We start from the raw sequence: 21,802 nt of genomic DNA, 5'->3' as shown, positions 1-21,802 counted from the left end.
TTGCTAAGACAATTTTTCGATTCAGTGGTTTGTTTGTGAAATATTCAACTTTAAAGTGCAAATTTTCATAAAAATCGAGCGTCCCCCCCCCCTCTTAAATCTAAACCGGTTAGTGGAAAAATTCGAAAAAAATCAGGATGGTAGTAAGTATATTAAACTTTCAAAGAAAACTATAACGGCTAAGTTTCCTTGAGAATTATTAGTAGTTTATGAGTAAATAGCAGCCTAAGGTATAAAATATACCTAAACTTGAAAGATTCCGTATAAAATACGAAATCCTCCTTAGAAAAATATTACTTAATTTTTTCGTAATGGCTACGGAACCCTATTTTGGGCGTGTCCGACAGGGTCTTGGCCGGTTTTATTTTTTTATTTAATTTCATGCCATGTTTGAGAAAAGCAGCACTACTTATACAAGCCCCGGCCGGAACGCGGGGTTGCCGGCCTGGCATCCCTATCTGGCCTCGCTGCGCCGACAACCCCCTACTTCCCGGCCTCTACACTAATGTACTATTTTTGTTTCTGTCTTAAGCTCATGGGCTCATGGTCTTGAGGTACCTACGAATGCTAAATTTAAATTATCTTCGAGCCTTCTTATGAATATCGGGATTATACTCTTAGAGTTGCGACTGGAGGATTACTTTACCCATGTGCTTCCCCTACGCGTAAAATGGGGGTAAATTTACCTCTACCACACCATATTGTGGTTTGCCAAGACCAAGACTTTTTTATATTTTTCGATTTATAGAGGTTTATTCTTAGGATATATTATACAAAGACTACTTTTACCATCACTTTTACGTAAACAGTGGCGCCCTCATTTAATTTTATGTCTTTGTACCTGTACCCACCCTGTACCTACTCGACCCCTATGCCCCCTATGCCTATCCTACCAAAAACAAAATAATTACATTTACAACCTAACACAGCATCCTTTCCCAAAGGCAATCATTTTCTTTCCATTCCGTTGCCGTTCCGTTTCCGTGTGGCAAAGTCACTGGATGTTAAATTTTATGCAGTGTAATGTAATCAAAATGTAAATTGAAAATTATTAATTATATTTAGAATTGGTGAAGTTAAAACACCACATTGGTTCCTTGTATAGGATATCGATGTTATTTCTCATCGAACAGGTAATATTCTTAAGTAACAAATCATAAAATCAATGTTTTACAAAATGGATGACATATCTAGGCGGTATTTTTAAAAATCTGCAAATCATACCTCGCTTTAGCTTGATAACATTTACGGATGTACCTAGTCACAATAAACAGCAGCCGATCGAAAAACTCTGAGTAGCCAGATTCAAGACACATTCAATTGCAGTTTGAGCATGGTTAGATTAGTAGGTAGGTAGTGTAAGAAATATAGGTTTTAAACTGAGCAATGCTCAACGAACTAACCGGCCTACTTATCTATAGATGCTTAAATAAGAATTTTTGAGCTGGTCACGATTTGAATGGGTCCCGACTGTTGAACTTTAAGTTACCTAAGTACTGAACAGTAGCCCACTGCACTCGTTTTCTTCTTTTTAGTAGGTATTTTTAAATGCAGTCGGGTTTTTTGAATTTTTAAAATTAAATTTAAAATCTTTAAAAAATAATAAATTTAAAAATAAATTAAATTTTATTAAATTTTTATTTTTAAAATTTATAGTTTTATTTCACACTTTTTTGCGATTTCTGTGAAAATTGTACTTTAAAACTATTCTAACCTATATTTAGAATGAGCTAATTTATTAGCTTTCATTTGATACCCTACTCGACAGCATTTAATTAAAAAAAAATTTAAACTATTTGGCGAAAAAATCCGCCATTTTGATTTTTCAAGAATTTCTTGTACCAATGACGTATTCATCAAAATCGGTTCAGCCGTTGAGTAGTTACAAGAGGACATAGGAATGGACATAACCCTCCGTCTTCGCAGTCGGGTAAAAAGTAACGTTACCGTATGACTGACTGGCAGACAAGACAACCACAAGCCTAAATCACCGTGCAAAGGGTTATAAAGGTTTTTATGGAATAGGGGGAAAATGAGCAAACGGATCGCCTGATGGTAAGCGATTACCGACGCCCATGGACACCTCCAACACCAGAAGAGTCGCAAGTGCGTTGCCGGCCTACACTACACACTACACTAAGAAGGCAAAATTCCCACGGTAGCAAAGCTGCGGGATAAAACTAGTTGTCTACCTGTCCCTAGGAATCTCATATTTCAACGCTCTACGTTAGGGTTAAGAATCTTTAAGAAACGGGGGATATAATTAGTGTCTAATGCATTCAAAATCACAATCGTTTTCACCATTTCTTTGGCAAACGGTATAGGATGAGGGTAAAATAAAAAGGGATGGTGATGGCAGCGCCGGTCCTGGGGTAGAGCCTTGTAGAGCAAGAGGAAGGGTAGCTCTAAGAGCCAGATGGCAAGGGGTGGCAAATAAAATTATGGGGGGTGCCCGTTGAGACGTTGAGAGGCACGGAAGCTGTGTACACAATATCGCTCTTCCTTGATCAAGGGCTAGAGCCGGCGCTGGGTGATGGTGAATGCGGGCGTCGGGCGTTGAACAATACAATACAGCCTTGGGAAGTCTAGATGTTGACTAAATCATACAGAGATTGAATTATATATGCAAATGAACGTGCATGATAAATGCTAAAATTATGTATGCATGAAAATTGACATGATACGCAACATTCAATTTAAAGTCTTCATTTTATTTATTTTTAAATCAAGATGATCGTCAGTACATTAATATAATTATTGGGTACTTATTCAAAATAAACTTCTAGTAGAAGTTAAAAATGATAATATTGCATGAAGTATGCCTATTTATAGCTCATCTATTCCCGGCTCATAGGCACGGCGAAATTAATCTGCTAAAATAAAACCTATTGGCTCCCGGCTTCCTATTTAATGTTGTTCCTGACAATATTGAAAATATTAAATGCACAGTTCCTTATTTATTATGCTTTTTCAGTAGTGCTGATGTGGTACTGCGTGAGAAAGCCTTCACCAGTACTGAATCATACAAAAAAGTAAATATGGCTTGCACTGAGCAGAAAAAAAAGCTTTTGAAGAGGAGGAGAAAACATGGCATCAGATCCAAGAACAATACAACATTATTCGATAGGCTGCCCAAAATGCGCATTGTCAATGATTCAAAGATTTTAGGTCCTGTCAATGGCAAAAAGATAGATATAGATGAGTTTCAAATAAATCTTCCTCTTAAGAAAAAGGTTTCAAAACTGTCTACTGTCACACAAGTTCCTGGGACCGGAGAAGCGATGCGACCCGCTCGTGCTTTAACTTGCAGAACTTTACAACTCGAGCCCGATGTTTTGGAAGGGGCACGTGTATACAGCATAGCTCAAGAAAAGCATGCATCGTTCTATTTTTCAGGAACCGAAATAAGTCGGTTGCTTACATTTGTGCAAAAAGTAGACGGCGATATGCAGACTTTATTAAAAAAAATAAACCCTGGTCTTTCTCCAATCCAAGAAAACGATATTTCCGGGGGTATGTCTTTTACACTAGCTATAAATTTGCATAACGTTAGAGATTACTTCGATATGCATGACATGTGTTATTTAAAAATACCTAGACGCAGCTCTCTGAGGAAAGTGGAAGATGTTACAGAATTAGCTACACTACCTGTCAACACAACCTCTAGCATATTCACTATATCGATAGAACGACAGTCAATGGTGGTCCAAATAATATGCTTTAAATTAAACGCATTATGTGAACAATTTTGGAACACGTTAGCCACCATGTCCAGCAAACTAGTAGCAGCTTCTATGACTAGAAATGTTCCTTCGCTCTTGCTCCACAACTGGCATTTCCACGACATCACTCAAGGATACTTGTTAAAATATTTACTGAACAGTACCAAAACTGTAAATCTGAATTCTATGCGGACACTATATTTTGTAATAATAACAAGTCCCTACTCGCACTTTAATTTGAACATCAACCTCCGTTGCTCCAAAAATGGAATATTTACAACTCTTGATCCAAAACCTGTAAGTGATTTTTTCAAAGAACCAATGTGCTGGAGCAAGCTCCATGAAGCCGTATGGATCTCGTCAATGCACGGAAAACTTTTAGTAGGCGAAAGCAGACAAGCAAGTGAATTTAACATAAAATCCGAAAAAAGTGACACACTTGCAAATCGGCCACCGCGGTTGGAAGAGGCTGACCTAAAAAAAGTCTACATACATTCCGATGCAGAGTCTATAAATACTCACTTATTCGAAAGTATCAAACTGATCGCAGAAAGAAGAAGCGTAGGTACTATGTGCAACTTGTCTTACGACAAACCAAGCTTGGAAACCCTGCTTAGTAGAAAAAGCACCGATGACTCTATTTTCAAAATAACATCAGCACACGACGATGTGAAAATGGATAGCCTAAACTTTCTGCGCAGTAAATTAGGGTTTGCAATTCCGAAAATATCGGTTGAAAGAAATAATTTATGCTTTAGCCGATTTTATTCTGGATACATAAATAAAAAAATATATTTCGATACTCAGACACTTAAAGATCAATATTTGAATATGTTCGCACCAAAAGAGTTCAGCAGAGTGTTTCTTAAATCTTTCGGGAAAACATTGATCGCCACATTATTTACCACTTTAATCTAGAAATAAAAAGCTATTATAAAAACAATTGATTTTATTATTTCTCCGTTTCTGGGTAGCTTTATAATAAAGTGTGTTGTAGGTATTGTATAATCGCGTAACTCTTCACAAACTATATTGTATTTCGATCCAATTTATGAAAAGTGTAAACAAAGACGCCAGTTATCCGACCACAGACATTCAATGATGTGAAAACCTAGAACCTATTGCAAAATAATTAATCTGTTCAGTAAATCGATTAATTTATTAATTGAATAGATCAAAGTATTTTTGTCTATTTTATTATTTACAATACTTGATTTCATTCCAAAGACTGTTTATTCAATTATAAAAGCAGTAACTATTTTTTCAATTATAAGGAAAGTAAATAAAAATCGCTTATATTTAATGTTATTGTAACTCACGTCTTAAACCGTGACGTCATGTCTGAAGACGTGAGTTATCCGTTACAATATCTCTGAGTGATATCCGTGAGTCTCACGTCACGGTAGTTGCATGTTCAAAAATCGCTTATTCATCCACACATTAATCGATTTTTAAAATGTCAAATTTTCCGCCATCTCTACGCTAGTCTATGCTAGTACAGATTATATAAAAGTTTCAATTCAATCAAGAAATAACGTCAGATTTTGACGAAGATTTTTCAAAAAAGTGATTTCAAAAAAGTGATTAGACATCTAGTTAAAAGACACGAATTACAGATAAATGTGTTATTGATTCGATCCAGTGAGTGTTTATACAAGAATTTTGATGAAGTTGGTTTGTTTACACTTTTAATAAATTGGATAGGCATAACGTATAACGATCATGTCGTCATGATACTCGTCTATAGGGTGGTTTTACAGTTGACGCTTACGCCAGCGCGGTTGGTAAGCGCGGCCAAACTATGTAAACGATCAAGCGGACCGAATGTTAAACTATATATAACGATCCAAGAGACGCAAAGCTCGTGGCTCACGACGCTTAGCAACCGCGTTGGCGTAAGCGTCACTGTAAAACCACCCTTAAACTAAAATGATAGAAAGATGGACCCACTCTTAAGCCGGCCATACACGCCTAGGTTATTATAACCGATGGTTATGCCGTCATTTGTGCATGCCACAGTTCATTTGTACAGGCATAACTGAACGTGTGTATGACAGACTCCTTGCCTGGGCAAGCAAAATTTGAAATATGCAAATTGATATTTTTGGGTTATGCCTGCACAAATTTTATGAACTGTGCATGCATAACCATCGGTTATAACCTAGCGTGTGTCGCCGGCTTTAGCAAATAAAATTACATTGCAGAGCCCAATTATCACTAATTTCTCATTACTAGTTGTTATTAAAATTGTCTTCGCCCCTCAATGTGATGCTGTAAGTATAGTATAAAATCACTCGGATAACGTAGTGAATCAGAGACACATGAGATCAGTTTTGGTTTGTTCAGTTTGCAAGCAGAAACATTTTGTTACGTGAACCCAAAATATTTTTATAAATAGTAGAATTATACAATCATTTCGGTTCTTCTGTTCTGAACTTGGCTATGAATTAAATTATTAACAATACAAAGAAGCAATTGACATTATTCCGTTTTTTCATTAGATTGGAGCCGCAATCAATAAAAAGTAATCCGACGTTAATAACTTAAATGATCAAGTGTTCATTTAGAATTAAGTAAAAAAGGCAACAATATAATGACCACCAAAAAATCTAAATCAAATCAAAGTATAAAAAGAAGTTAAACTTATACAGTCATAATTACAAGTTAATAATTAATAAGTATTAATATTTTAATTTACTAAAGCCGGTAATAATTTAAGTATAAGAACAGTTTTCCTAATTTAACATGGAATGCAATTCCTAAATACTACAGAGCGGCTAAGTAAAGAATGCACGTAGAAAACTTGGTATGGTCGGTTCCCTGACTTATGTGTCCACTTTTTCATACTAGTTTCTAAGAAATGTGGATACTTAAGCCGAGTTTAGACTTGCACGAAAAATCGTGCAATTTTCATTACATTGCGAGGCCGTAAAGCCCACGTGTTTGTTGTGGTCAATCGAGCGCCGCAATGTAATGCAACTTGCACGATTTTTCTTGCAAGTCTAAACTCGACTTTAAGTTAGGGCACCGACTGACAATTTGCATAACTCGTATGATGCGAGTATTTGGAAGATTGATATTCATGGTACCGCTCGCCACTCATGTCATGACTTACATTTCGACAGGCCTCGTGACTTTTCACATTATATTAAATTATCTGAAATTAAAATAATAACCACATGTACGCGAAGTAAGTGGTTATTCCAATATCGTACCCTATCGTATCGTATCCTATACGAGCTTGAATCAGAGACCCAGCGGTTAATAATTACTTATTAGTTACATTGTATAAATGTGTAATTTTTATACTAGAAAGTGTTGGAAATCGCAGATGTTATTACATATTATGTATATTATATTTTGAAGAAACTGACGCCTTATAGATATAGACCCTACAGTAGCTTATTCCGCTTCAAATTCGGTTTGTTAATAACTTTTTAACGATGTAGGCGACAAATCCTACGTGCATTCTAAATGTAGTCACCTATTTCGTCTAGTTTGAAACACAGCCTCGCCTTATCTCTACGCGTCCTCAATTGGATATTAATTTTCCAATTAGCAGTTGACAGTGCGCAGAATTCTGTAAAGAAAAGTGAATTAAATTAAATGCGAAATAATGCACAAACCATTAGGATGTCAGAGAAATCATTTAATTTTTACTGTCGTTATAGCAGAACTGAATAAAATCGAAAACGACACATATACCGCTGGCAGGCATCTGTCACTCGTCCATATACCTATAGCGATAAGCACCTACAGCGCGCGACAACTTGAGATTGTCTAGCAGTCGGGGCTGCCGTGCCGCGCGCCTGCGAGCACACGCGGCACACGCGTGACGCGATACGCACAAACATGTGGTTGGTCGGCCGTCTCGGAGCCTTGCTTTGAATATTTCGATCTTTACCTAAATATCTGTGCTATTGTATTTTTTATTGTTTGTAAGATTCAGAATTTTTGCAACACTAAAATTTAATAATGGGTACTTTAGAGAAGGTAAAAAATTCATCAGACATAAAAGTTAAACAACTGTAAAATAAATAAAGACGTTTGATTGGATTGTTTATTTCTTAATTTTCTGAAAAACTAATAACCCTTACACTCGAGTTGGCGGCGTAGGTATGTTCGGGACAAAAGGCAGCCCAGTACAACATAGTAACTATTTACTATCGTGCGTATGGCGTTAAGGTGCGATTTAGATTGAACGCGGTACCTACTTAATTCTGTAGCCTATTAAAACGGCGGCTTTCTTCAAGATCAAAGCACTGCAAATCCTGTGCGTAGTACTATTATTTATTCTGTGCCGGTGGCGTGTAGAGAACATAGTGCCGCCCGAATTAACTGTGCAAACTGAAATCGTTACGATATATCGTTGTCGTATGTCGGGCATTAGTACGTACCCAGGCACAGCGTCACCGCTCCCGAAAGAGCCAGGCGGCGCGTTGACGAACACTCTCGCGACGTGCCGCTGTATCCAGAAGGTCAGCAGAGCGGTGAGGACCGTGGCCGCGGCGCCGGCGCCGAGGGCCGCGCGCGCGCCGCCGCCGCCCGCGCTAACGAACACGCGCGCCCACATCGTCTGCCACACAGACTCTGTCCACGTGGAGAACTCGCCCGAGGACATGTCGTAGTCTACAAAAAAAAGTTCGATCTCTAGTAGGTACAACCGTGGTAGTTGTAACTGGAAAGATTTCGGGGAGATTTTAATTTTTCCAGATTTCAATTTACCATTACCATTGAAAGATGGCGTCCAAAAGCAATCTTTTGACAATGTCTCCTTTCCGACTAATTTTACGACACACTTAACTACAAAATTAAACTAGAAAACATGTCGTATAAATTATGTAATAATAAATAACAACGTGTTGTAACTTTCTTTATCCCACTGACATTATCATCTTAAAAAACTGCTGAACCGATAAGGGAGAAATTTGGTAAATCCCAGGAAAAACTATAGACAACTTTAGATTCTGGTTTCCCACGAGATCGGAATTCATACATATATGTAAATTCCTAAAATTTCAACCACTACTCTAAGGGACATCCATGTCCCTCGATATAAAATAAAAAAAGATGTATATCAAATTAAATTAATAAAATATTTTGAAGAATTAACTGTGTAAATATATATAAATAAAATCAAATTACGCTTACCTGGTGAAAGGAAAGCTGGGCTGATGGCCTCACTGAAATTCATATTTGTTTCAATGCAAACTCCGCTGTTATTCCAACCACGGAGCCAATAGTATGAGTTATCCTGAAAATTATTTCACATTTCATTATATTTTTACATACTAATACAACTGGTAAAATGTAATGTAATACAGAAAACACAGACTACAACTTTTTAGAACCTTTTATTTTAACCCAAAACCCAAATGTACTACTTTCAAATAACTGTAAAATTTTATTGTAGTAGCTTTTAAATAAATAAATAGTACTTAAGTCAATTGGGTCTGATAACAGGTGAAGTCACAGTTTAGTCTTACCATACAATATCTATAGGGGAAACACGTTTTAATAGCTAATAAACCGTATGACAGTTGATTGGTGCTATCAAATACTTACGAGTACTGTCGCCACCAGCTCCAAAAAGAAAAAGCAGAAGTGTATACTTGTCCTTATGCGCACTATGCTCGAGCAGGTTTGGAGCTGTCTCTGGTAATCTAACGGCGATAGTACTTGACAAAATAGCCCATAAGTGGAAGCGTCCAATGACTTACGGGGCTGGTGTTGGCGTCGCACACGGTCTTGTTCACGCTGAGTTGAGTCCCGGTGAGTAGAGTGAGGAGATGCCCAGCGAAGGCAGCGGCGTTGCTGGCCCACGTGACCACTCCTACGTACAGCGGCACCGGCCGTGGGACGCTCTCCTCGGCCGCCGGCGCCTCTCCATAATCCGCTGCTGTCAGTAAGCGACAGGACTTGTTCTCGAGGAAACAGTATAACAGCTCGTCGACCTACAAAATGAATATTAAACATTGGAATAAAACTAGTCAAGGTCAAAATATCTTTACACTGTGGCACCACTGTAAGCCTACTGACAATTTTATACAAATTTCAAACATGAAGTGACGGCGACAAGGTAAAATGTAAAGATATCTTTGACCTCAACAGGACATGAAAAAGTTGTTGGAGATTTTTCTCTACTTACGTAGCTTTGTTTTATGTCATACTTCCTAGCGGTGACATGGTGTCATATGGAATTCAAACTCACGTCAAAAAATTGTACGAAAAATGTACTAAATTGTAAGAGTACGAGAAAACAGTGATCAATATGTCACTGCCAGGAAGGATAGGTAATATAACATAGTGGAATATGCCCTGATCACACGTACCGAGTAGCATGGCGAGACAGCAAATTGGTACTCGGCCGAGAGAATAGGGTGGGCGAGTAGGTGTTTACACGCATTTTGATTTTGGCAATAGATAGCGCACTCGCGAGAAATGTGGACAGGTTATTCTTTTTTTTTCTACGTGTATACGTAAATACCTCGTACATTTTTCTGATTCACATGAAAGTTTAAAAGTCGACTGATACATAGCGGAATAGATAGCGCCCGCCAGAAAGTATCCTTCCTGGTGGTGTCATATTGATCACTGTTTTCTCGTAACTATGTGTAGGTAGTACATATTTTTTAATTAGCGTACAATTTAGTTAATTTTTCGTTCATTTTTTATGTGAGTTTGGATTCCATACGACACCATGTGAAGTATGAAGCTGTTTGCTGTACCATTTTCCATATTGTGGTGTTCAATAAAGACATTGTATACTCGCAGAACAACAACCTAACCAACAAAAAGTCGGAAACCCCCGACTTTATCACTTCAAAGTTCAATATCTCAAAAACGGCTAAACAGATTTTTATGAAACATATCTAAGAACCATCGTTAGAAAAAATGTTATCAAATAAAAAACCGCATTCAAATTGGTCCCCCCCTTTTAAGAGCTACAACTGAGAGAAATTTTTACTAGTTCCGAAGTTATTTCTTACAAATATATATATAGAAAGGGTTAAAAAGTGAGGTATTATAAATATTTTCTGATTCTTTTTACAGAACATCAAATTGTATACGGTAAAATTGTATAGTTTACCAAATGTGCTGAAACAGAGTAGTCGCCTCCGTAGGGCTGGCCTGTGACTTGCCGGTACAGTGTCCAGGCTAGAGCGCTCGCAACTCGTGCTATTTTCACTTGCGCTTCATTTTCCGTCATGTTCCCGTTCTTCAATAGCTCGTCAGTGGGAATAACTAGAAAAAATATAGAAATATACGAATTAAGTTATTGCTAAATCTTTCATTTTCAATACAATGTTTTTGCCGACTGTACTTTCAAGTCAATCCGACTACTAAATATAGTGGAAGTGGGTTAAATTGGATTTGACCCGCACAATCCCATGTCTACATATACATACATACTCAGTACCGGCCCTGCACGTCTACTACGAAACTCAAAACTCGAAGTTCGTGTCGTGTGGTCCCTCTAACACTTATACTATTTAATACGAGCGAGAGGGACGGTACGATACGAACTTCCATTTTCGAACTTCGGAGTAGGCCCTCTGGGGTAGAGCAAGAGGAGCGGTCGCTCTAGGTGCCAGATGGCAAGAGGCGACTCTTTCCAGTTTCGAGTGAAAAATAAAATTTTGATGGCGCCTTTTGAGAGGCGCGGAAGCAAGAAAAACGGAAAGTTTAAAAAAAGATAGTCATGATTTAACTATAACAAGTGAACCATAAGTGTACTTACAAGCACCATCAATCCCTACGCTAATGTTATGGTAAACATAACCAATCTTCTCATAATCGTCCATGGCAGAGTTATAAAACAGGTTGGTGAAGGTGGCACCGTGGTCCGTTAACAATAACTCAGGCAATTCTCCTGATTTCGTGACATTCTTCAGGATTCTACGGAACGAATGCAACGACGACGGCGGCAAATTATTCGTGAACGTATTTGTTACTGTCATGTTGCTTTTCTGCATATATTCACTCAGTTCCACTAGAAATTCCGTGACCTATAATGAGTAAGAAAAGTTACCACTCACACACATTGCGTCATTTGAGATTGGAGTCCTTTTGCATAATAAAGTACAAGCTAATACTATTAGTGATTTTGGTTGTAACTTGTACTTTTCTGTTGCATAACAAAATATGAGTGATAAATATACAAGTAAATTAGCACAAGCTAGTAATATAAGTGATTTTGGTTGTAACTTGTAAATTATTGTTGCATAATACTAATAACTAATATTATAAGTGCATTTTACACTTGTCTGGGACGCCACCTGCGTGGACACTCTTGCTCCATCGCATGTCCCAGCAACGTCCACCAAGGCCGGCGCAGCAGCAGCAACAGCAGAGCAACTCAAACGGCGCAAATATGCAGTTTTTGGGGAAGGCTACATTTTTGCGCCGTTTGGTGTTGATACTCTGGGGTCGTGGGGACCTGGCGCGCGCGATTTCGCCAAGGAGATATCCACGCGCCTAATAGATGCTACGGGTGACCAGCGGGCTGGCAGCTATTTTGGGCAAAGGATCAGCCTCGCGATCCAACGTGGCAATGCTGCCAGCCTTCTGGGCACAATGAGCAGCGACGGTGATCTAGGGGAGGGGTTTATTTGTAGTTAGGTTAGTTTTAGTTTAATTTTAATTTTTGTATATAGTTCTTTTTTTTTAATTGAAATCTTTTTAAGTTATTGGAATTTTATTACTTTTTGTTGCAATACGAGTCTAAAAATTCAAATTATTAGTTGTAACTTGTATTTATTAACTACGTACCCAAGGACCCCGGTAGTTTTGAATTACGTGGTTTGGTTAAGGGCTAATCGACGAAAAATGTTTCATATTTTGCATTTATCCGACGATGACGATGATCAATATTTAATAACCCGTCACCAAAAGGTTTAAAACGACAGGATCAACTTTAGGAAAAAACATTAATTTTTTTAACTTTTTAAATTCTTTGTTGTTACTACTAATGTACACTTAAATAAATTATTAGAATCATCAATATTCTGATTATTCCTGATCTGCATACGCGGTATTCGTATTATTTTGATTATCGGATGTAGTTTCTGGAATAAACACACCAAGTGTAAATTGATCCAAATTACTTCCCAAACCATTTCCGCAGTTAGAAATTTTGAAAAAAGTTTTACGTTGACATTACTGTTCCCGCCAAGATTTATATTTTTCATTGCAAAGTCCACAGATGACCAAAGGTTTACCTCACTCATCCAACTTGGTTACCTGTAATTTTGTGTATTTTTAATAATATTAGTACGCTTATTACAAGTTAGCAAAAATATGTTATGCAACGAAATTTATAGTGCTTGTAAATAATGATTAATTTTCTTGTAACTTTCAAGATATTATTAGTAATTTATGCAACACAATTTTCTAATATAATTATTGAAAACACAAAATAATTATGCAACACGAAATAACACAAGTTATAAATTGCTAACTAGTAACTTGTATTATTTTCTAATATTATTAGTCTAATTATGCAATAGGCCCGAGATGTTGCAACATATGTCCGTAGTAAGGAACAACAACTCATCATGTATTGAGCAATGTACTTATTTAATTTACGTACGTACTTACCTTGCCGTGGTGGCCCAGTAATTTGACCTATCGCCTCTCAAGCAGAGGATCGTGGGTTCAAACCCCGGCTCGCACCTCTTGAATTTTTTCCGAAATTCATGTGCAAAATTATAATTGAAATTTACCACGACCTTTACGGTGAAGGAAAACATCTTGAGGAAACCAGCGAAGCAGAAGTTCTCAATACGCACTGGGCCCGCGTGGGAACTGCGGCCCAAGCCCTCTCATTCTGAGAGGAGGCCTGAGCCACAAAACAGAAAAGTACAGAAGTCAATCTCATGTATGTACTTCACTTTTCATACCTACTTACACTCGGCGGTCGCTCTAGGGTTGTCAACTATGGCTTATGCACGAAAAACTATTGTGGTAGTGGCACTTGTTGTATATTTTAATGTTAATGCCAGTGATGGGTATGTTACAAATTTGTCACAGAAAATATCTTGCGACGATTTAGACATTAGCGAAATGCACGATTATTATATTTTAAAGCGTAATAAATTCGCATTCTTCATTATTGCACAAAAAAGTTCACAGACGCGTGTCTCAAGCGGAAGGCACTCGCGCTCCCTTGGTCCCAACCGGTCCAAGATATCGTGTTCGTGAGCAGTGTCCATGTGTGCGTTGCTCGAGCGCAGTTTGTATGTAGATTGATTTCTGTACCTTTCTGTTTTGTGCCTGAGCCCAGCAGAAAGACGTATATAGGCTGAGATGATGATGATGTACTTACCTTTGGCACTGCATCATTATCCTTATGCACATAAGTGTACAGAGGCCACGAAGCGCTCTCCTTAAAGTCGAGCAGCGAGCCGCCGATTTGTCCAACTTCTACGTGTAAATTGAAGTCACCAGGAGAGAGCGGTGCATCCGGCGGCCACGCGGCTCGCTGCACGTCGAACGCCACGCGCTGCGACCCGATGTAGTCAAAGGCTTCACCATTCAGAAGTGCCCACAGAACGTTTGAATCTAAGATAAAATTATTTATTCAGTACCGTAAAACGGATTACTTTAAAATGCAGGGTTTTGAAATAGTATTTTATGCAACTGTATCGTAATAGGGGTCCTTAAAACACGAGTGTGGGTTTATGAAATGAGGCATAGCCGAGTTTCATAATAGGGTCACATGAGTGTTTTAAGGCCTAATTACGTACAGTTGAATAGAATATTTTATCTATATTCATATATTAAATCCTCTATCATGTGTTCAAGAACCATTGAGAAGGATCTGCATTAACGAGAACTAGGTAGATATGTCTGCCCCACGAGCAGCGCCCGCTGCGCGCGCGACGACCTGCTGCTGCACGTGGTCGCGGCCCGTGCTGTAATGATGTATGAAATCTCATTACGATACAGATTTCTGTATCGTAATGACCATTGCGATACAGCCGTGTTCATAATAGAATCCAATGTCGTAATGCTGGTCATTACCTATGGTTTTTGAACGCATAATTGAGGATTTACTATATGGGTGTAGATAAAACAGTTTTTACGCCATGTCCTTATTTTTTTAGACCATCTATGGCAGTGAAATACCTACATACCTTCATAAATTACCTAATTTTTTAATTCATTTGCTCAACCCGACGTGCATGCATGAAAAGATTGATGAATGTAGAGGAAGCGAGAGTTGTATGCCAGAAGCGTAGCAAGTGGAAGGATGTAGTCTCTGCCTACCCCGTTGGGAAAGAGGCGTGATTTTATGTATGTATTTGCTCAATCTAGCTATGAATATTTGCGTTCTTATAACCATTTTAAATCTATCAAAGTAGCCCCAAAATTTCCTAAAGTAACCCCGGTTTACAGTACCAGCCTCTACTCACAGCTGCACTAGCGTGAACCATTAGCTTCAGCAGTTGTACTGAAATCAAGGATTTCACTATTATGTTGTACCATCAGCCCAATAAGTGGTCTATCAATTTTTAAACAAGTTCCTATCAAATGAATATGTCGCTAAAGTCGAACTTTCAAGTTGACGGACACGTCTATTGGCCTTATTGTTTTATGACATGCAAACGATTATCAACTTTGGGGTGTTAGACCACATATTTGGCTGATGGTACCAAGAATACCTGTGCATTTAATGTCAAAGTCAAAATATCTTTATTACATTTAGGCTATAGCAATATAACAAGCACTTATGAATGTCAAAACAAAATCTACTACCGGTTCGGAAAAACCTCTGTTGAGAAGAATCCAGCAAGAAACTTAACGAAGTATATCTTTTTAAACAAATTTACATACATTATTATTAAACGGGTGACGCTCTTTCCCGGCCCGGATAATACCGACCCTGTTTTTCGTGTACACGCCCATAGAAGCTCATGTCAGTTTCTATGAGCGTGTACACAAAAAACAGGGTCGATATTTCCATGTCGGTTTTATCCGGGCCGGGAAAGAGTGTCACCCTATTAAATGATCTATGACTCTTGTCTCTTAGACTTGACTGTAAAGATTTACGTGTCTAAATCCCGTTCCAGTAGGAATATCTGGATAAAAAGTACATAAGTATGTGTTAAGTCGTGGTGGTGCACACGAAAACGGAAACCTACATACGTGTATGAAGAAATGCAATGGTGTGTGTGAAGTTCCCAATCCGCACTGGGCCCGCATGGGAATTTTGGCCTAAGGCCTAAATATATGATGTTATTTGATATAATAGGGAATATTACTGCAATTTTCTGCCATCAGAGTGCAGCACTAGCACAAACCGTAAACAGTTTTTTTGAGTATCTTTGTCCGTAGGATGCCATAATATCATATATATAGCTCTATCGTTACTATCGATGTAAATATCATGTTATTCATATAATCTAAGTGTTATTTTGTCACTAAAAAATATGAAATTATTTTTATTTCTATAGGTACCAATACTCTTTGGTCAAGGTCATGATCCGTCATGGCGACATAATATAAATAAAGAGAACTGACGTAGCTGTCATGGCGGTTTGCGCTAGTGTCGCGCCCTGCGCAGAGCTTATGGCTAGCTATAGGCAGAAAATGGACAGAATTATAGAGATCCCTTAGCTTCCGAAAGTACCTGCTAGCATACTTTGCAGTAGTCATTCTAGAATCTAGAATCCTGTAGTTAATCATTTTATGATGGGTTTACTAGGTAAGAAATTCAATTACTAACCATATTGAGAAGCATTATACGCAGGTATCATCTTGCTCAGAGCAGTTGCTGCTGAAATTAGTGTCACCATACCAACGACGGAACTGGCTGCGCCAGGGGCTATACCTAAAAGATAATTAAGTCAAATATTAAAAATATATTTTACATTTGAGCATTGTGTTCAAGCCGCAGAGAAATGAATTTGTTTTATTTGTCTCCACTTACCATCAAAAAGTGATGCTGTGTCAATTCTAGATGTGACTAAGATGACCTTCTTTTTTGGTCCTGGTCCCTGGAAATTCATAATTAAATGGCTTTCATTCAAAAATATGTGTAGATCTTAGATTGTCAACATGGGCGATAACGCCCTTTACAAGAGGACAATGGAATCAGAGTACTCGGAGACAATTAGGAAGTGGTACTTAGTAAAAGAATATAAAACAATGCAGGAGGAAAACTAAGATTGAGAACCTATGTTGTAAGTGATGAAATCAATGTACATAAAAATCACCTTTTCTCGCGGAAATAATGAATAATAAACATTATTATCACCCAAAGGATCACATACTTTAGTGGGTGTTAACAATGCACTGGCTGCTGATCTGAAAATCAATTGTATACATTTAATATTCGTGAATGTGAACGTTATCTGCACAATCACACAGCAATAATAATAAAGCTCATGTATTTGTAAAGTGTACCAACCGTCTGCGACATACAGCACTGTTCACTGCAGCCCACATGAAGGAGTTCAGTTGAATAGAACATAGAGGTTTTCCATCTTGAGACTCCAAACCAACATTGTACCTAAAAGTTAAGGGTAACACTATAACAGAATATGAATATTGCTCTTCATAAATGCTTGTTAAGCCTATTTTAAAATAACATGTTTGTCTTTATTACTTTTCACTTTCTATAAAAAACGGGAAGTCTTTTGGTAGAAATATATGTATAAAAACCGGCCAAGAGCGTGTCGGACACGCCCAGGATATTTTTCTAAGGATTTCGTATTGTGTACGGAATCTTCCAAGTTTAGGTATATTTTATACCTTAGGCTGCTATTTACTTTCAAACGACTAATGATTCTCAAGCAATCTTAGCCACTATAATTTTCATTGTAAACTTGATATTTTTACTACCATACTGATTTTTTTTTTTATTTTGCCAACAGTTTAGATTTTAGGGGGGGACGGACGGGTGAGACGCTCGATTTTAATGAAAATTTGCAATTTAAAGTTGAATATTTCGCACCGATCACTGAATAGAAAAATCGTCTTCGCAACCCCCAATGGTTTTAAAAGACCTATCCAACGATACCCCACACTATAGGGTGTCCAGAAAAAAAACACCCACTACGTCTATGAGGCACAATAAAAAAAAATTACGTTTTATTTTTATATTTTACCGCTGTTGGCGTGACTGATATGTATATTCATGCCAATTTACAGCTTTCTAGTATTAACGGTCTCTGCGCTTAGCCGCAGACAGACAGACAGACAGACAGACAGACAGATGGACAGACATGACGTAACTATAAGGGTTTCGAATTGACTACGGAACCCTAAAAATGAGGTTTTAAACACCAAATTTAATATTTATCTATTAGTAGATATAGAACTATTGAATTCTAAAATAAATCCACCCGCATCCCATTAGTTAAATCATGTTTATTAATGATCATCCGCTAGACTTAACCAGTGACTTTGCTCACTAAAACTATTACATCAGGCTGCTCAAATTGAAATTTGAAAATTCAACTAAATTCCCATGGGAGAGAATGCCAATTAATTACATTGATATGTATGATTTTAGGATTTTATATGGAATCCATGAGAATATTAGAATAAAAAGTAGCAAATTTATTTGTTATTCCAGATGCCCTTGCTAGCTACATACAAACTTTCATCCAAATCCATCCAGCCAATTAGGCATTGAAGGAGTAAAAATACACACACAAACATACTCACAAAGTTTTGCAATTACAATACAGTCTAAACCGTTTTTAACAACAACAAATGGACAGCAATAATTGGTTGTTAAACATGTTAGGTCATCATAACCAGTGTTATTTTGCTTTATAAGATTGTTGGGACTTTTTTTAGGTCATTATGTCCGATATGTTGTTATAACTGGTGTTGCTTTGAAAGGTTTTGACTGTATTAGTAGAATTACCTTTCATAACATTGTTCAATCTTTACTATTTCCTCCAACCGTGAAGCTGGCAGGAAGAATATAGGAAATGGGATATCCCTTCTGATGAGGCCAGTTCCACCTTTGTTCCACACACTTTTGTCTGGTGCTGGGCATTGGCTTCCAGGTTCTGACGCATACTCATTTGGGCACATTGACTCTTGAGTGAATGACATGGTTCTAAAAATTGAGAAAGTCATTATAAGCTCTTAATGGATATTTCAATTAATTTATTCATTAATATTAATATGGTAAATCATCTTTGATAACTCAAATTTCCTGAGGTTCTCATCATGTGGGATGGTAGCTCCATAGTAGGCGCGCATGCAATTAAATTAACATTCATGGAATGAGTCCATCGCATGCGGCGCACTACACCACCGTTAGCGGGGGCCGAAGGTGGGGCAGATTGTCCCACAGGCCCCAAGCGTGCTGGCAGCGGTCGCCTTCCTCGTCGCGCTGGTGGTGGTGGCGGCGGGGGCGAGGGCCCACGCTAGTCACTGCTCGACTTGGTGCTATTATTATTATTATTAATTATATTGTACACAAGTTCAAACAATCTTAATGATCTCTTACTTTTGAGTTGCATTTGCATACAGGAGAACACCAGCAACATTGGCAGGATTATCCATAAACAACTCTACAACGCTGTGGAACAAGTCTGTGCTAACAACTGCCATATATGGGCCAGTGGTAGCATTGAACACCACCCACTGGGCATCACTAACATCTTTAACTATGTGGACAACCCCAATAGCTCCTTTGTTTGATGCTGCAATAAAACATTTTTTTTTGAAAATCCAGTACTATTAATTGCAATTTCACTTGCATGTGAAATTGTATTTTTAATTAAACTGGTTATTGAAGATAAAAATAAATGTTACATGAGGATACTTGCTTGCATGTGTTAAAGTGGAACATAATTTATGTTAGGAAGATTGCAATGTACATAAGACTGCTGTGCTGTGCCAACATTTTTTTATCTCCATATATGTACATACAAAAATAATATACATATACTAAATATTTTTGTTAAATTTTGTAGATAGGCGACAAAATTTACTTACAAGAGCATCCTGCTTGATGAGTTCCATTTAATCGTCTGAAACAAGCTGCCCCTCCTTCAATGGAGGAGTATATTTGGCCGTGGAGCCGTTCACCATAACTTACTGCAAAAAGTAATGACATATAACATTCAGAAGGATTTAAAATTACCACACATTTGGATATATTCATAAAAGTACACATAGCTTACATTTTGTTAAAACACAGCACAACAAAAGGTACAGAAAATTAAAACCCATAGTGTTTGTAGAAAGAATGCACTATTAACAATACTACGAACTAAAGTATCATTATGCCGATATCAACTACTATTATAACGAACCAGATGCAAATTAGTCACTTATTTTATTCCCTTTTTCTATCAACTACGAAATGAACGAACACTGAACAGTCACTCGTCACCAAAGCTCGTCACTATGTAGTTATACTCTTTGACAGTCACTCACACAGCGCACAGAGAAAACACAAGCACAGATTACAAGAATAGTAGCTAGCTAACCTGACACAAGCGAGTCCGTCCAGCAAAGCAATGCAAGCAATGCGAGGGTGGAGTTGGACACAGCAGCAGTGAGTGTTGGGGTTTTTACGTTTACGCGCCAGCTTTAAAAACATTTACAATATTTATTGACAAACTGAACTGTGCTTTATTGCAGCTGGTGCATAAACAAAGGCCTTATAATAACCGGTCAAGTGGGAGTCTGACTCGCGCACCGCGGACTCTGTGCAAACTTTCGCTTGTCCAATTTTAAGTACTATTATGGTGAATTTGTTGTTGTTTCTTTAAAAAAATATGGCTCTGTCCATCGGAGGACAATTTTGCCAGTGTCTAGTAGTTTTTGCCGTTGTACGGTAAAAAAAATCTAGAAAACGAATATGAGAGGTGATGGTGGATGAACGATGACAGCGCGAATCCTAGAATTTATAAACTACCTTGGCCATTGTCTGTCAGATTTGTCAGTGTCACTTGTTTGTCAGTGCGACAGCCACAGATAATCTATAAAAGTATTAGTTAACATTTTTGGGTTGTAAAAAACGCACAATAATATTAATCGGAAACCTAAAAAATATATTTCTGTCAAATGGAGTAACAGCTAGGCTGTCAGGTTCTAAAATACAAAAATAGTACGCAAATCGACCGATGAGTACCGGAGTACGCAAGGCCAAAGAGGAAGGCCATAAAATAGTACGCCGTGCGTACTATTGCGTACCCATCTGGCAACGCTAGACAGAGTGACATTGACTTGCAGAGGCAGGCTTTTTTAATTAATTTGTTTAGTGAGAGGCAAACGGTATTAAGCCTATACAGCACCAATGTCACATTTCGTGAATTCAAAAATTATATCACTTTGGTTTGTACTCAATGAATTCATGAGTAATAATATACTATAATGCTAGATTTCCCCACGACTCCGTCTGCGGAGATTTTGTTTATGGCTGTCCTACAGGAACTGTACTATTTACCAGAATAAAAACTATCCTGTCCGTGATACTGCAATACCGCGTAACTAGCATTTTCCATACCATAAGATATACATTTTCCATAATTTATTGTCTGAACAGTACAATGTTAATACTGTTCTGACAGTGAAAATTATACCTTACGAAAAAAGCTAGTTACGCGGTATTGCAGTATCAACAACGCTATGTCTTTGTTCTTTCCACGATCTCAAACTAATTAATTATCTGCAAAACGTTATTTAAATCGGTTCAGCGCGTTAAAGAGATGACAGACAGTTATTTTTGCATTTAGTATGAATATGACACAAACTATAAAGAGAACTAACGGAATATGATATTATAGCATATCTGATAAAAATGGTTGAAACAAAAATAAAAAAAACCAGTTATGATTTCAATCTCATTTTAACAAAGGTCTTCAAATTCTATTTCAAACATCAACATACAAAATACGTTAGTATCTCTTAGCAGTCTATGATACAATCAGTATAATTCCCAGAGTTTATTAGTTATTTTTCCTTGTTAAATTTGAAGTCTTTAAATATTTCGAATAAAACGTGTTGAAAAGTTGTGACGTGCGTGACATTATAAAAAAAAACACTGTACAAACGTCTTGTCGTATAGTTCATTTTATTTCATTTAGGAATTAAATACGTAA

At 37.6% G+C, this 21,802-nt stretch overlaps 1 protein-coding gene and 1 long non-coding RNA gene across 2 annotated transcripts; one reads left to right on the top strand and one right to left on the bottom strand.

Annotated features, from left to right (window-relative positions):
• The first annotated feature begins 978 nt into the window (after window positions 1-978).
• Window positions 979-4,665, top strand: LOC141427887 (uncharacterized). The gene is made up of 2 exons (XR_012451381.1): window positions 979-1,133; window positions 2,975-4,665. It is a non-coding gene; the product is annotated as an uncharacterized lncRNA (long non-coding RNA).
• On the bottom strand, window positions 4,654-20,170 carry Nct (Nicastrin). The gene is made up of 15 exons (XM_074087473.1): window positions 19,877-20,170; window positions 19,689-19,790; window positions 19,198-19,393; window positions 18,604-18,801; window positions 17,137-17,238; window positions 16,943-17,033; window positions 16,657-16,723; window positions 16,453-16,557; window positions 14,050-14,285; window positions 11,464-11,731; window positions 10,813-10,967; window positions 9,443-9,676; window positions 8,874-8,976; window positions 8,120-8,351; window positions 4,654-7,302 (listed from the first exon to the last, which is right to left on the bottom strand). The coding sequence occupies exons 1-15, from the start codon at window positions 19,923-19,925 to the stop codon at window positions 7,278-7,280; spliced, it is 2,163 nt and encodes a 720-aa protein (XP_073943574.1). The 5' UTR covers window positions 19,926-20,170; the 3' UTR covers window positions 4,654-7,277.
• Window positions 20,171-21,802: the final 1,632 nt, after the last annotated feature.

Source organism: Choristoneura fumiferana, chromosome Z, assembly GCF_025370935.1.
Source record: "Choristoneura fumiferana chromosome Z, NRCan_CFum_1, whole genome shotgun sequence".
Lineage (NCBI taxonomy): Eukaryota > Metazoa > Arthropoda > Insecta > Lepidoptera > Tortricidae > Choristoneura > Choristoneura fumiferana.
The sequence above is the reverse complement of the archived record's forward strand: the minus strand, read 5'-3'. Positions and strand labels throughout refer to the sequence as shown.